Raw genomic sequence first — 17248 nt, 5'->3', positions numbered from 1 at the left:
TCTTTTGGACTGTGGAAGGAAACCAGAGCACCTAAAGGAAACCCATGCAGACATGGGGCAGAATGTGCAAACTCCACACACACAGTGACCCAAGCCAGAAACTCGGGTCCCTGGCACCATGAGGCAGCAGTGCTGCCCGCTGTGCCACCCCAAAAATAGCTGAGCGGGATGAATAGCCCACTCCTACTTCTGGTTTCTATGTGGCACACACAAGCGGCGGAAACAGTCCCTCCCTCTCTATTTTCTGATTTGAAGTCTTGATTCAAATCACTCCCCCTAAACCTAAAAATTGCAGGGAATGCACAAAAACCTTGGTTTTGAAGATAAAAGATCAGAACACTGAAAGCAAAATACAAGACATTGGCAAAAAAGAGACTGTACGGTTTCCATGACACTGAGGACAGAGAGGGAGATGTGAGGTTGGCTCTCAGCAGCAGTCAGAACAGCCCCAGTCTCTGCCTGAGTGAGGGTCTGAGCCCCGGGGTCAGAGGTCACACTGCGGCCTACACTCTGAGGCTTCTCCGTCTGCAGCAGCGGCCGCTCAGGGGCAAAGCGGCCGGGGGCACGGGCCGCGTCGGGGAGAGAGGGGAGGGGTGCAAGCGTCCGCAGGGAGCCGGCCTTGGGGCCCGCTGCTGAAAAAGGGACTCACCCAGCAGCCGCGTCAAGAGCCCGCGGTGCGCCATCGCCTGCCCGGGCTGGCGGTCAGTCGCCCAATGACAACCCGCCAGGACCCCAGCCCCCTGACAGCTGTCCCCAAACCCCGCCTGAAGCCAACCCACCACCACCACCACCGCAATCCGCACCCACCCACAACCTGCCCCCTTTTTTAAAAACACTCATTCCACAAGAAATCGGGCCTCCCGTTTCGATTCTCCTCTGAATGGTTACAGATTTGTTTTCTCAGGCACTGGGTTGGGTCACTTAAAAGAAGCGGGGGATGCTGGGAGATGTAGTTCTCCTGCCCTGGCTCTCGGCCAGGTAGCTCCAGGTGTGAGGGGCACAGCAGCGCTGTCAGCATCTGGGAACAGGGAAAGAAAGAACAGGTTAAACTTCTGTCAGCACCTGGGAACAGGGAAAGAAAGAACAGGTTAAACTTCTGTCAGCACCTGGAAACAGTTAAACAAAGAACAGGTTAAACTTCTGTCAGCACCTGGGGCAGGTAAACAAAGAACAGGTTAAACTTCTGTCAGCACCTGGAAACAGGTAAACAAAGAACAGGTTAAACTTCTGTCAGCACCTGGAAACACATAAACAAAGAACAGGTTAAACTTCTGTCAGCACCTGGAAACAGATAAACAAAGAACAGGTTAAACTTCTGTCAGCACCTGGAAACACATAAACAAAGAACAGGTTAAACTTCTGTCAGCACCTGGAAACAGGCAACTTCTGTCAGCACCTGGGACAGGAAACAAAGAACAGGTTAAACTTCTGTCAGCACCTGGAAACAGGTAAACAAAGAACAGGTTAAACTTCTGTCAGCACCTGGGAACAGGGAAAGAAAGAACAGGTTAAACTTCTGTCAGCACCTGGAAACAGGTAAACAAAGAACAGGTTAAACTTCTGTCAGCACCTGGGACAGGAAACAAAGAACAGGTTAAACTTCTGTCAGCACCTGGAAACAGGTAAACAAAGAACAGGTTAAACTTCTGTCAGCACCTGGGACAGGGAAACAAAGAACAGGTTAAACTTCTGTCAGCACCTGGGACAGGGAAACAAAGAACAGGTTAAACTTCTGTCAGCACCTGGGACAGGGAAACAAAGAACAGGTTAAACTTCTGTCAGCACCTGGGACAGGGAAACAAAGAACAGGTTAAACTTCTGTCAGCACCTGGGACAGGGAAACAAAGAACAGGTTAAACTTCTGTCAGCACCTGGGACAGGGAAACAAAGAACAGGTTAAACTTCGTGCATGTGGACCTGCCATCCCCCATGGTTGAATACATCTTAAGGCTTCGATTTTTTGGTCTCCCAGGGAATTAGGAGCAACGGCTGAGGAATATCCAGGATTCAAAAACATAGAACATTACAGCGCAGTACAGGCCCTTCGGCCCTCAATGTTGCGCCGACCTGTGAAACCAATCTAAAGCCCTTCTAACCTATACAATTCCAATATCATCCATATGTTTCTCCAATGACCATTTAAATGCCCTTAATGTTGGCGAATCCACTACTGTTGCAGGCAGGGGATTCCATGCCCTTACTACTCTCTGAATAAAGAACCTACCTCTGACATCTGTCCTATGTCTATCACCCCTCAACTTAAAACCACGTTCCCTCGTGATAGCCATCTCCATCCGAGGAAAAAGGCTCTCACTCTATCTAATCCTCTGATCATCTTATATGCCTCTATTCTGTCACCTCTTAACCTTCTCTCGAATGAAAACAGCCTCAAGTCCCTCAGCCTTTCCTCGTAAGACCTTCCCACCATACCAGGCAACATCTGGTAAATCTCCTCTGCACCCTTTCCAATGCTTCCTCATCCTTCCTATAATGTGGTGACCAGAACTGTTTGCAATACTCCAAGTGCGGCCACACCAGAGTTTTGTACAGCTGCAACATGACCTCATGGCTCATAAACTCAATCCCTCTACCAATAAAAACAAAGGAACAGTCGTTAGAATATAAGTACTTAATAGAATAGGATCCCTACAGTGCAAAAAAGGCCAATGGCCCATCGAGTCTGTACCAAATGCTCCAACATAATGTCTTATTGGGCAAGGGTCTGGCAGATGGAGTACAATGTCGGTAAATGTGAGGTCATCCATTTTGGTAGGAATAATGGCAAAATGGACTAACATTTAAATGATAAAAAATTGCAGCATGCTGCGGTACAGAGGGACCTGGGTGTCCTTGTGCAGGAATCTCAAAGAATTGGTTTGCAGCTGCAGCAGGTAATTAAGAAGGCAAATGGAATTTTGTCCTTCATTGCTAGAGGGATGGAGTTTAAAAACAGTGAGATTATGTTGCAGCTGTATAAGGTGCTGGTGAGGCCACACCAAAAGTACTACGTACAGTTTTGGTCTCTTTACTTGAGAAAGGATATACTGGCACTGGAGGGGGGCAGAGGAGATTCACTAAGTTGATTCCGGAGTTGAGAGGGTTGGCTGGTGAGGAGAGATTGAGTAGACTGGGCTATACTTGTTGGAATTCAGAAGAATGAAGGGAGATCTTATAGAAACATATATGATTATGAAGGGAATAGATAAGATAGAAGCAGAGAAGTTGTTTCCACTGGCAGGTGAAATAGAACTAGGGTTAATTAAATAGAACTGGCCTCAAAATAAGGGAGAGCAGATTTAGGACTGAGTTGAGGAGTAACTTCTTCATCCAAAGGTTCTGAATCTGTGGAATTCCCTGCCCAGTGAAGCTGTTGAGGCTATCTCATTGAATAATTTTTAAGGCAAGGATAGATAAATTTTTGAACAGTAAAGGAATTAAGGGTTATAGTGTGCAGATGAGGAAATGGAGCTGAGTCCACGAAAAGATTAACCATGATCTTACTGAGTGGTAGAGCAGGTTCCAGACTCCCCCACCATCTGGAACATACTTTCTGAATCTACCCTGTCTAACCCTGTTAGAATTTTATTAGTTTCTATGACACCCCCTCTCACTCTTCTAAACCCCAATGAATACAATCCGAACCCACTTAACCTTTCAGTGACAACAGGGAACATAAGCTCATACCTCTGAAGTGGGACTTGAACCCATAACCTGCAGACTTGAAGGTCAGAGGGATTTATATTCAGCCAAGGTCACCATCCTACTTTACAATTATTGCTGTTCCAGTAAAGTGGTCTCCATGACAGCTTTTGATTTGATTTGATTTATTATTGTCAGATTTAATAGTATACATTGAAAAGTATTGTTTCTTGCATGCTGTACAGACAAAGCACACCATTCATAAGGAAAGGAGAGGGTGCAGAATGTAGTGTTGCGGTCATAGCTAGGGTGTAAAGAAAGATCAACTTAATATAAGGCTTCTTTTTAGAGTTCATTTATTAGGCACTTTACATTATGGCTGACATTAACACTTCAGTGAAGTTACTGTGAAATTCCTCTAGTCGCCACACTCCGGTGCCTGTTCAGGTCAATGCACCTAAGCAGCATGTCCTTCAGACTGTGGGAGGAAACCCATGCAGACACAAGGAGAACATGCAGACTCCACATAGTGACCCAAGCCAGGAATCAGCACAGGTCTCTGGCACTGTGAGGCAGCAGTGCCACCCACTGTGCTGCTAAGGAGCCATGCCTGACAACAACAATGGAAGGATTTGCATTTACATAGCGCCTGAGGTTTTCTGGCCCGGTCGAAAGTCAACAGACTTTAGGTAGGCCCTGCCTATCCCCTATGTTAGGGCAGAAAATCCCAGGCTGTGTCTTTCGCAATCTCGGGACGGCCACAGGGTTTTACAATCAGGGAAGTATTTTTGGGAGTACAATTGCTATGGCAATGAAAGGACACGTGTACTTCTGGTCAGGCTGTTGTGACGATTGACAGCACTTCACACTGAGACGGGCAATCCAGACAGAGCACCTCATCAAGTTTGACAGCAGGAAAACCTGGGTGACTGGGTTAAACCTGCACAAAATATAGTCTGCAACAGTTCTCGTCAGGGATTACTGCAAAGACTCACAAGCTGAGGATGTCATTGGCAGGGCAAAGTCATACATTTCAAACATTCAGAAATATTCATTCTAACAGTACGCAAATACCAAAACCCATCAGCTGAGGGTACTGTTGAGCAGGCTGAAGATAACGATCTCAATGGCACCACCCGCAGGTATTTCATAGTATTACCGTCACCAACCTAGAATCACAAAAACCCTACATTGCTGAAGGAGGCTATTTGGCCCATTGAGGACTGCTGCTTCACAGCTCCTCCCGGCTTGGCTCACTGTCTGTGTGGAGTTTGCACATCTTCCTCGTGTCTGCGTGGGTTTCCTCTGGGTACTCCGGTTTCCTCCCACCGTCCAAAGATGTGCGGGTTAGGTTGATGGGCCATGCTAAATTGCCCCTTACTGTTCTGAGATGTATAGGTTAGAGGGATTAGCGAGTAAGTATGAAGGGATATGGGGTAGGGAATGGGTGGGCGTGTAGTCAGTGCAGACTCGATGGGCTAAATGGCCTCTTTCTATTTCTATGAGCCAGCACCGACAACAACCCCATCTAGGCCCTATCCCCACAATCCCACGTATTTACCGTGCTAATTCCCGGACACTAAGGGGCAATTTATCATGACCCATCCACCTAACCTGCACATCTTTGGACCGTGGGAGGAAACCAGAGTAGCCAGAGGGGGACGCAGACATGGGGAGAACATGCAAACTCCACACAGACAGTGACTCAAGCTGGGAATCGAACCTGGGTCCCTGATGCTGTGAGGCAACAGTGCTAACCATTGTGCCATCCATAAACCTGTTCTGGACTCCCTCACTTTGCAACACCATTATGTTACAAATAATTCTGGGGGCGGATCTTAACATCTCCAATTGTCAGAGGGGAACCAAATTCACAACCTGACATCTGCCTTATGAGCCAAAGGTTTAAACAGTGATTTCATTGCACTGAATGTTTCCATGTTGGTCCCCCCAGCACTTATAAATAGTGGTTAATACTGGAACAGCAATAATTGTAAACCAGGTTGGTGATCTTAGCTCAGCAAGCATTTTGGCCTGTGAATCAGAAAGTATTAGGTTCAATTCCCACTCAAGACTCAAGCACATATCCTCAGCTGACAGGACTGAGGGAGTGCTGCATTCAGAGGTGCCATCCTTTGGATGAGACCCTTCACTGCAGACAAAAATAATTTTTTTTTTGGTTTATTTATCAGTATCACAAATAGGCTTACATTATCACTGCAATGAAGTTACTGTGAAAATTCCTTAGTCGCCACAGTTCAGCACCTGTTCAGGTACATCAAGGGAGAATTTAGCATGGCCAATGCACCTAACCAGCATGTCTTTTGGACTGTGGGACGAAACTGGAGCACTCAGGGGAAACCCATGCAGACACAGGGAGAACGTGCAGACTTCGCAGATGGTGACCCAAGCTGGGAAGCGAGCCAGGTCCCTGGCGCCGTGAGGCAGCAGCGTTAACCACGGTGCTGATCTTACAACATAATTCAAAAAAGCAAGTAAGTTCCCCACAGAGTTCCTGTCAATTCTTCACCAACATTAATGTCACCATTGTTTGTGGGATCTTGTGCATGCTAACTGGCTGTCTTGTTTCTTGACTAATATTACTGGTAACATTAACTAATAGCATTGCAAAATGAAAGGACTGTATTTCATCAATTGCAAAGCACTTAGTGACCAGCTCAGGTTGCGAAAGGTTTAATAATTAGTTTGGAGTTTGGTTACGGTAACTATCTACACAATCTTTTGCTGAATTGTCGACAACACAGGACATTAGTAAATCACATGATCAGGCCCTTAAAATTGTGTAAAACAACTGCAAGATTCTGATAGTCATAAGTAGCTTATTCTTTTTTAAAGCTTGCAGTATTGTGAATATGTGTAACTATCTTTGGCTTGGTAAGTTTAGAGTTGTGAAACCAAAAGTGAAAATGCTGGAAAATCTCAGCAGGTCTGGCAGCATCTGTATGGAGAGAAAAGAGTTGATGTTTCAAGTCCAGCTGACCCTTTAGAGTTGTGTTCTGAAATCAATTTTCATAACTATGTAGCTTTTGTGTCTTGTGCTCATTATGAATCTGTAATGTATTAGGTTATACCTTGTACCGTGTTCTCTTAAATTTAACACACCAGAAACATAAAATAGAAGCATTCATCCTGATCATCGAATCCAATATCCTGTTTCCCCCTCTTCCTCCCCATATCCCTTGAGCCTCAAAAGCGATAGCTAATTTCTTCTTCAACTACATTCTGTGGGAATGAATGCCACACATTCCCCACCCCCATAGATGAAGCAATTTCTCCACGTCTCAGTTCCAAAAGGTTTACCCCTTATCCTCAAACGATGTTCTGGACTTCCCCACCATCAGGAATATTCTTTCTGAATCTACCCTGACTATTCCTGTTAGAATTTAATACGTTTCTGAGGGAGTGCTGTTTTACAATGATTTTGATCTGTATTTATATAGACTATATATATGTGTGTGGACTATATAGACCTCACATCGCCCTGTACTCCTGCTCTATTTTAATTAACTTGTACAAAGCTCAGGCAGATAAGGATTGTATAAGACATCCAGACTTTAATTAAACATTCGGATGACTGAGCCTAAATGCTAACCGGCAGTACTAGACATTACACACTCTTATCTCAACTAAGCAAGTGCCGAAACTAAAAGCAGACATTGAAACTATTGGGAAGTTACAAAACGTTATTGGAAAGGTTACAATGAGAGATAATCCCAGATGTAACAAATAGATAATCATCCACCACCTCAACCAATGAACCGCCGGCCCCGCAGCACGCGAGCCAACCGGCAGCCGGCCCCGCAGCACGCGAGCCAACCGGCAGCCGGCCCCGCAGCACGCGAGCTTGATTCCAAGAATAGCAGTCAGACACGTGGTTTGCAATTTTGCAAGTTCAAAAGCACCAGAGTTGAACCAAGCAGGAATTGGGAGACCAAATTGAAGAGTGCTTTCCAGCTGAAGCAGATCATAATGTTCAAGAGACAGAAATAGAGATGGGGTGTCGCCTTGTGCCGTTGGTTGAAGTGAAAAACAAGAACCACCAGCCAGTAAAAAAAAAATCGCTGCCTAGCTTTATTAAGCATTGATTTTGCTACTGAATAAATGTTTTCCCAAGTTACTGGATTGCCTCTAATTTCCTGAAATGGTCAGTCGCTCATAGGAACAACTTATTAAGTGGATTTGGAGGTGAAACAGCCAGCAAACTTACAAAGATGACCCATCAATGCAAATTATGAGTACTTGCATTGTGCATTACTTTCCACAATGTCCCAAAAGACACAATTACACAGAAATTATCTAGATAGTGTACAGAAGGGACATTATGTAGCTATAGCAGAGGATTGAGTAAAACGTATTCCAGTCACAGTCATGATCAGCCAACACCCCTCCCCCACCCCCCCCAAAACACCCACTATCATGGTGGCATGGTGACACAGTGCCTGGGACCCAGCTTTAATTCCAACTTTGGGTGACTGTGATGTACAGATTGCTTGTTCACCCCATGTCTGCGTGGGTTTCCTCCGGGTGCTCCAATTTCCTCCCACAGTCCAAAGATGTGTGGATTAGGTGGATTGACCATGCTAAATTTGCCCTTGGTGTCAGGGGGACTGGCATGGTAAATATGTAGGGTTACAGGGATAGGGCCTGGGTGGAATTGTTGCTAATAGGCTCAACAGGCCTGATGAAGGAGGAGGAATGGTAATACATAGGTAGGGAAACGTAGTGGGTAGTGGTAAGTTATTAGATCAGTAGCACCAACAAAAACCAAGTTCAAACCCCACCAAGATATTTTAAGTAAAATCTAAAAATAAAAGGCTGGTACCATTAAAAGGTAAGTAGGGTCATATTCTTTTTATTTGCCGTAATAAACGATACATTCAGTTTATCCTGTTAAAAGTGATGCATCAAAATTAAAGATCCATGCACACTGATGTGAAAAGAAATTGCAGATCTCAAAAATAATGCGTTTACATATTTTGTTTTAAAAAAATATTTTTGCTTAAATCCCCAGAAAACACACCAACTATAAAACAGCTGTAGGTCAGGTGTTACCACACAGAATGAGAGTGTCATTAAGGCCATTGGTGCTTTAAGGCAGTCACATGGCTAAGCAGCTCAAAGAGGCTTAAGACAACAGTGCAAACCATGTGAACATCTGAGAGTTTCAATTACTGGTTCAAAGTATATCAAATGTGAGACTAAAAGTGACTAAACTAACATGCAGTTTTCCCTTCATCCAGGCATCTTCACTTCCAGTGAGCTGGTGTACACGCTGAAGGGGATCAGCAGAAACCGAGATTGCCTCCCCACCATCAGGACTCATCCCTTGAGTCAGCAAACCAAGGGTAACTTCCCTTCCTTCTGACTATTTGCAAAACTGACAACAAGGAGAATGGCTGGCAGCATCACAGAATTCAGTACAGAGAACTGGATGACTTGACACAAAGTCTGGATCCACAATACTACACTTCCATCTCCCAACCCTCTCACTGTCCCATCGCCCCACTGTCCCCACCGTTCCCCCCCCACCCCCCAATCTTTTTGATGGATATAGTAACTCTCTGTGATCAAGTTCCTTGGCACAACATGGAATGGGTCCCTGAAGGTGTGTAATACCATCTTCTGCAGAGTGTTACGTCTCAACTAGTAAATCGCACATCCAACCCATTCTATCTCCAGGCCAAGTCGTCATGTTACTCACCTGCCTGCTTACTTCAAAAGGCAGGTATAGTAAGAAGTCTAACAACAGGTTAAAGTCACCCGAAGAAGGAGCGACACCCTGAAAGCTTGCGCTCCCAAATAAACCTGTCCAACAGGTTTATTTGGTAGCACAAGTTTTCTGAGTGTCACTCATTCTTCAGGTGACTTCAACCTGGTGTTGCGAGACTCCTGATTGTGCTTACTCCAGTCCAACGCCAGCATCTCCACAGCATGGCAACTTCTAAGGGTAGCAGAGATGCCAGGAATCCGTGAACCACGTCCAACCCACAATTTTCCTCATCTTCAGATACAATAACTCAGCATAAGGCAGGTATTATTAGTCACATAAGCAAAGACTTTGCCATTCCCATTTTATATATACATTTTTTAAAAAACAAGCAATATAACAATTTATTTTTTTTTAAATTCTGGAAGTAAGATATTTGGCAGGATAGTTCATTTAAGGCAAGGTGATCTTTGCAGGGATGGGAAGACTCAATGTTCTTTGTCAATGTGAGCATCTGTCACGGAAACAGACGGATCCATCCTCCAGGCCAAAGTAAACCCTCTCCGCCATGCCAATGAATAATCCAGTCTCTACCACTCCTGCAGGGACAAAAGTGCATTTAGAAGTACAGCATATTCGCAAGCATTTCAGGACTTAAATTAAAAGACAAGGGAAGGCCAACATTTATTGCCCATCTCTAATTGTCGAGATGGTGGTGGTGAGCTACCTTCTTGAACTGCTACAGCCCATGTGGTGTAGGTATGCCCACATAGTGCTGCTAGGGAGGGAGTTCCTCAGGTGGCACAGTGGTTGGCACTGTTTGTCTCTCAGCGCCAGGACCTCAATTCCACCATAGGGAGGAAGTCTGTGTGGAGTTTGCACATTCTCCCTGTCTCTGCTTGGGTTTCCTCCAGGTGCTCTGGTTTCTTCCCACAGTCCAAAGATGTGTGGGTTAGGTTAACTGGCCATGATAAACTGACCCTAGTGTCAGGGTGAATTAGCAGGGTAAGTGTGGGGTTGCAAGAATAGGGCATGGGTGGGATTATGGTTGGTACAGACTCAGATGGGCCAAAGGGCCTCCTTCAGCACAGTAGGGATTCTATGATTTGAGCCAGCAACAAAAAGGAACAGCAACAAAATGTCAAAGACATCTGGGAAAGAACTGAGGGTAACAAATATTCCCTTGCACTCTCTATCCACCCCTCTTGAAGATAACAAGACATCCCATGATACTGCAGATATCAACAACCAACCTGTGCCTTACTCAGAGGTCGCCTTGATGATGAGAGTATTTACCTACAGCTGTTAACAGTAGCACAAACCTGCCTCTTGGGTAACAAACATTGGCTTCTCATCTCAAGGAGGAAAGTGAAAGGTTAATAGTTGAAGAAAGAACTGGATATAAATAAAATCAAGGCTTTTCAAGACAGACAAAACACCAACTCTGTTTCTTTCACCACAGATGCTGCCAGACCTACTGAGGTTTTCCAACACTTTCTAACTTATCACTGGAATAAGCATTTGACACAGAAGAATGCAGGATTACAGTCATTCAAGAGAATGAGATGAACACAAGTGAGCACATGCAGGAAAGAAAGAGAAAGAGAGAAAAATGGAAGAGACAATGTGCGTGCAAAAAGAGAATATGTAAATTTCAAGATGGCACCAGAATGTGAAGACTTCTTGTAATGTGTGCCCAGCATACCCTCTACTTCCATATTTACTTCTGTTCTATGTTTTTAAAACTCTTACTCTTCTCTACACTCTAGCTATGACTGTAATACTATATTCTGCATCCTCTCCTTTCCTTCTCTATGAGTGGTACGCTCTGTCTGTATAGAGCGCAAGAAACAATACTTTTCACTGCATACTAATACATGTGACATTAATAAATCAAAGCAAATGTACCAAAAAGAAAAAGGGAAAAACGTCAGATAGTGGACAGTATCGTTGGGATTCAGATCTATCACATGTATGCAAAAGTCTTCACTGATCCTGTACACTATTTGAGGGGAGGGGTGTTAGTTAGGTCAGTGGCTGGATCACTGGTTTGTAATGCAGAGCGCTGCCAACAGTGTGGGTTCAATTCCCCTATTGGCTGAGGTTATTCATGAAAGTCCACCTTCTCAACCTTACCCCTTGTCTGGTTAATGGTGATCCTTAGGTTATATCATTACGAGTCAGTCCTCCCCCTCAAAAGGGGAGAGCAGCCTCTGCCTATCTGGGACTATAGTGACTTTAATTTAATACCATTTATGGGCACCAGGGAAACTTACCGTGGCATATGAAGTTCAAGATTATTAGTTGCCACAAGATTAAAGCTGTGTTTCTACATCTAGATTTGAAATAATTTCCTTACCAGGAATCATTTTAATGTCGATATTCACATTCTTCCAGTCAGAAATATTATCAAACTTCCAATCCAAGATGAAATTGCCGTTATCCGTCACCACTGGTCCCTGGAGTAAAGCAACATGTTAAAACACCTCAATTGTCTCACAATATGGGGAAAAGAGGTTCCTGCCAACCCGCAACAATCCTGCGATAACTCAGGAAACCCAACATGAAAGGAATATAGTTTATTACAGAAATATAGTGAAACCACTACCGTGGTGTGTACACACCCGTCTCTCTCTGGAACTGTAATTCAGCAGGCCCAGTCCTGGGCCTGCCTTATAAAAGGCATAGCTAATAAGTTCCAGATTGACAAACCATTGCCTGTGTAGTGGGAAATTCTTCCAGGTGGCCTGATTAATTTATCTTTTCATTAAACATTTGATTTCACAAAGGCAATAAAAGTTTACTAGTTCAATGAAATTCTGCAATTAAACTAGTTTTATTAAAACATTGAAATATTAGAATCAATAACATCACAATTTAGCAATATTCAGACAAACATATAATTAAGACAAGACGAATCTCATTTCGGCCAAAATGGGAGATCAATGGTTCCACCTGCACAGTTAATGAGCTAGCAGGCTTTCACTAAAAATCTCAGATTTCATGCCAAATAGCAGAATTGGTTATAGTTTTCATGACCAGATTATACAGCCCAGCACTTAATTAAAAGCAATTCCATTCATTCACTGTTCTGTCAATCTAACGATGGCATGTCCTTTAATCAATTATATTTTGATACCTTCAAATATTGCTCTCTCATACAGAAGTTCTCTTCCAAAAATGGCTTATGATTTAGCATTTCTCTAAACAGTTTAAACTGGCTCCAATGCCAAACAACCCCTTTATCTTTTGGTATTCTCACCTGGCTTGGGTAATTATCAGAATTCTCAACTACAGCTTGTGACCAGGGAACTCATATGCATAACCAGAATCATGGATCTTATGAGAATTATCACACAACTTCCCTCCATGACTGATGGTTCCCCCAGCTCCCAAATTGTCCATTTTAGCAGTAAGAATAAACAGGAGCGTATTATCTAAATGATGAGAGACTGCAGAGGTATCTGCATGTCCTAGTTCATGAATCACAAAGGTTAGCATGCAGGTAATTGGGAAAGCTAATACAATGCTGTCATTTATTGCAAGGAGAATTGAATACAAATGTAGCGAATTCATGTTTCAGTTGTACCAGGCACCGGTGAGGCCACATCTGCAGTGTTGCGCACACTTCTTAGTTTCCTTATTTAAGGAAAGATGCAACTGGATTAGGAGCAGTTCAGAAAAGGTTTATTAGATTAATACCAAGAAGGGGCAGGTTGTCTTGTGAAGAAAGGACAGATGATCTGGAGGAGGGGGCTGAGCGTAGGGTGACGAAATTTGCTGATGACACGAAGATGAGTGGAAAAGCAAATTGCGTGGAGGGTGTAGAAAGTCTGCAGAGGGGATCTGGGTAGGCTGAGCGAGTGGGCGAGGACCTGACAGATGGAGTATAATGTTAGCAAGTGTGAGGTTATCCACTTTGGCAGGAAGAAATAGTAGGAGGGATTATTATTTGAAAGGCAAAAAGCTGCAGCATGCTACGGTGCAGAGGGACCTGGGGGTCCTTGTGCACGAGTCGCAGGTGCAGCAGGTGATCAAGGCGGCGAATGGAATGTTGGCCTTTATAGCGAGGGGCATAGAATATAAAAGTTGCTGCAACTGTACAGGGTACTGGTGAGGCCGCAGCTGGGGTACTGTGTGTAGGTTTGTTCGCTACACTTGCAGAAGTGGCCTTGGAGGAAGTGCAGAGGAGGTTCACTAGGCTGATACCAGAGATGAGGGGATTGGACTATGAAGAGAGATTAAATAGACTGGGTCTGTACTCGTTGGAGTTTAGAAGGATATGGGGGGATCTTATAGAGACGTATAAGATAATGAAGGGGATGGATAGGGCAGAGGTAGAGAGATTCTTCCTGCTTAGAAAGGATAGCAGGACTAGAGGGCACAGCCTCAAGATGGGAGGGGCAGTTTAGATCGGAGTCGAGGAGGAACTTCTTCATTCAAAGGGTGGTGAATCTCTGGAATTCTCTGCCCGTTGAAGTGGTGGAGGCTGCCTCACTAAATATATTTAAGTCACGGGTAGATAGGTTTCTGATAGACAGGGGATTAAGGGTTATGGGGAGAAAGCGGGAAAGTGGAACTGATCCACTTCAGATCAGCCATGATCTTGTTGAATGGTGGGGCAGACTCGAAGGGCTAGATGGCCTACTCCTGCTCCTATTTCTTATGTTCTCATGTGCAGATTCCACACAAACAGTGACCCAAGCCAGGAGTCGAACCCAGGTGCCTCAGCTGCAAGACAGCAGGGCTAACCACTGTGCCGCCATGATTTGCCTCTCTAAAAAATCCAAACACCAATAAGTCTTCTCTGATCTACAAAGGAAGTTTTGGCCTTGCCAGGAATGAGAGTTCCCACCGAGTTCTGTACTTACAGCTTTATTCACAGCCATTCGTAACTCAGCTGCCCCACCAAACTTTGCAGCAATCGCCTTGGTAACTGGCACATAAGCCATTGGGATAACTTCGATTGGAACGCCCTTTTTCCATTTCTCCCCAAGGCTTTTGGAATCCTTCCTAAAAATAAAATTAAAAAGGAACTCAAAAGTTGGACCACGTGGTACCAAGTTGTTGTTTCGGTCATGTATCAGAAAACTAAATACATCCAAAATCCATACTTTCTTTTTTAACTTCAGCATGGGAAGACCACGTGTTTGTCTCTGCTGGTTATCTTCTGATGTTTGTGATGACCACATCGAAAAGGAACTTCTCTTTGTAATTCATTATTTAGTGATACATCGATGGCATAGTGGTTAGCACTACTGCCTCTCAGTGCCAGGGACCCGGGTTCAATTCCCGGCTTGAGTCACTGTTTGTGCGGAGTCTGCATGTTCTCCCTGTGTCTGCGTGGGTTTCCTCCGGATGCTCCAGTTTCCTCCCACAGTCCGAAAGACGTCCTAGTTAGGTGCATCGGCATGCTAAATTCTCCCTCAGTGTACTTGAGCAGGCGCCTGGGGGATTTTCACAGTAATTTCATTGCAGTGTTAATGCAAGCCTACTTGTGACACGACCTTAGGCTTTAGCTAGCTTAAGCTACTGTGATGCAAGTTTATATGCGGTATCGGAAAATCAAGATTGCCTGAAATCCAAAGCACAGGAGTTTTGGATAAAGGATACTCAACCTGCAAGGTGCAGAAACTTCTAGAAACCAGAGGAATTTACTACGCTGGACTGGGATTGTGCTGGATAGAAAAACGGGAGAGGGGGGTTTGTGTACAATCAGCCTCGGGGCACCAGGGATTAGTGCGATGTCTGCTAAACATCACTGTCTCTAGATCGAGCCAAACAGCCCTGCCTTGGGGGGGCGGGTGGTTGTGGAATGGTCAACAGTTTTACAGATTGCAAACTCACAAAGCAAAAGTTAAAGCAATACAAAGAGAAAAAACAGAAAGTGCTGGAAAATCTCAGCAGGCCTGACAGTATCTGTGGAAAGAGAATAGAACCAACGTTTTGAATCTGGATGACTCCACTACAGATGTCAGGCCTGCTGAGATTTTCCAGTATTTTCTGTTTTGTTGCAGATTTCAACCTCCGTGTATTTTGCTTAAATCACTACAGGATTCTAATCTAGTGCAATCACACTTACACGTGCTGGGGAACAGATTTTTTTTTAAGGTGGGGAGGGGGGGGAAGAGATACAAAAGGGCCCAGCGGGGCAGTTTTTGCACACAGGTGAGTGTCTGGAATAGGCTGCCAGAGGTAGTAGTAAAGGCAAGTACAAAGTTGTCTTTTAAAGAGAAGTATTTAGATAGGGAAGATGGGTATAGAGGGATATGGGCCAAATACAGGCAATCGTGGCTAACTTAGTGGTTTAAAAACTGGACAGCACGGACACGTTGGGCTGAATGGCCTGTTTTCATGCTGTAAACCTTTATGACTCTATAAAGCCAAATGGAACTTGACTTGGACGAAGGTCACGTCACAACAACCCAATGTATCATTTACAGGGAACAACACTGAAAGTTGCTGAGAGAGAAAATGATTCATGATGTTCTTGATTAGTGAACTGAACACAGCAACTGTAATTAAAAACCACCCTTATTTCCCAACTCATCCAATTCAACGTACATAGCTACGGCCTCCGTCACCAACCCTGGAAGTGAATTCCACTGCCTCTCAATTCCCTGGAGAAACAGAATCTATGATCCCAATTCTAGGAATAAGGAACCAAATTTAGGATGAGCTCAGGGACCATCGCATGGGTGCCAATTTCTGGTTGTATCACAGTTTGGTACAGCTCCTTCTGTGCCCAAGATCGCAAGGAACTACAAAGGGTTGTGAATGTAGCCCAGTCCATCAGTCAAACCAGCCTCCATCCATTGACTGTCTACACTTCTTGCTGCCTCGGAAAAGCAGCCAGCATAATCAAGGACCCCACACATTCTCTCTTCTACCTTCTTCCATCGGGAAAAAGATACAGAAGTCTGAGGTCACAAACCAACCGACTCAAGAGTAGCTTCTTCCCTGCTGACATCAGACTTCTGAATGGACTTACCTTGCACTAAATTGATCTTTCTCTACACCCTAGCTATGACTGTAACACTACATTCTGCACTCTCTCATTTCCTTCTCTATGGATGGTATGCTTTGTCTGTGCAGCACACAAGAAACAATACTTTTCACTGTATGCTAATTCATGTGACAATAATAAATCAAATCACAAATCCTGGAACTCAGGATTAAAACTCACATGATACAAAACTGATGCCTTGAAAAATACTGTGGGCCTGAAGTAGGCCAGACCGGATAAGGGTAGCAGATTTCAACATTAGTGAACTTGACGGAATTGAACGATCACCATTACGGAAAGCTGCTGAAAATTCCAGACTTGACGAATTGAACTCAAATTCCACTCACTGCCACAGTGAGATTTGAACCCGTCTCCTCAGAACATTAGCCTAGGCCTCAGGATTGCAGTGATATTAGTCCAAAGATGTGCAGATTAGGTTGATTGGCTATGCTAAGAAATTGCCCCTCAAGTGTCCAGGGATGCGTAGGTTAGAGGGATTAGTAGGTATAATATGTAGGGATATGGGGATAGGGCCTGGGTGGGATTGCGTTCGGTGCAGACTCGATGGGCCGAAGGGCCTCTTTCTGCCCTGCAGGGTTCTAACTAACTATGCCAGAGTCTCCCCAGACTTAGAATTAATAGCTGATGCAGTTGATCTCAGGGACACACGAGGGTCAATTAGATGAATGTGAAGCAATAAACCCATTACCATATCACCTTATTAATGACAGGGCACAGGCACGTTTTAGCATTCACACCAAATTCCTAAAGACCTTCTTAGTCAGGATGGACGGGGCAGGTGGTGTCTAGATGCAGGGTTGGGGAACGGAGGCTGGTGGTCTGGACAAGGGTGGAAAGAACTGCTGAAAGGGTGT

General features: G+C 44.5%; 2 protein-coding genes across 2 annotated transcripts in view; both read right to left on the bottom strand.

Moving 5' to 3' along the window:
* Nucleotides 1–734, bottom strand: part of suclg1 (succinate-CoA ligase GDP/ADP-forming subunit alph) — a 72833-nt gene extending 72099 nt beyond the window's left edge. The window contains exon 1 of the mRNA XM_080195297.1: nucleotides 650–734. Within this exon, the coding sequence (XP_080051423.1) occupies nucleotides 650–683 (34 nt within the window). The 5' untranslated portion in view covers nucleotides 684–734. The remainder of the gene's footprint in view (nucleotides 1–649) is intronic.
* An 8454-nt stretch (nucleotides 735–9188) lies between these two features.
* Nucleotides 9189–17248, bottom strand: part of rpia (ribose 5-phosphate isomerase A (ribose 5-phosphate epimerase)) — a 31425-nt gene continuing 23365 nt past the window's right edge. The window contains exons 7-9 of the mRNA XM_080197183.1: nucleotides 14239–14380; nucleotides 11727–11826; nucleotides 9189–9966 (exon numbers count right to left, since the gene is read on the bottom strand). Of these exons, the coding sequence (XP_080053309.1) occupies nucleotides 9869–9966; nucleotides 11727–11826; nucleotides 14239–14380 (340 nt within the window). The 3' untranslated portion in view covers nucleotides 9189–9868. The remainder of the gene's footprint in view (nucleotides 9967–11726; nucleotides 11827–14238; nucleotides 14381–17248) is intronic.

This window comes from Carcharhinus amblyrhynchos, chromosome 1, assembly GCF_965287045.1.
Source record: "Carcharhinus amblyrhynchos chromosome 1, sCarAmb.v2.hapA, whole genome shotgun sequence".
Classification (NCBI taxonomy): domain Eukaryota; kingdom Metazoa; phylum Chordata; class Chondrichthyes; order Carcharhiniformes; family Carcharhinidae; genus Carcharhinus; species Carcharhinus amblyrhynchos.
Note: the sequence above shows the minus strand (reverse complement) of the source record. Positions and strands in the feature narration are given on the sequence as shown.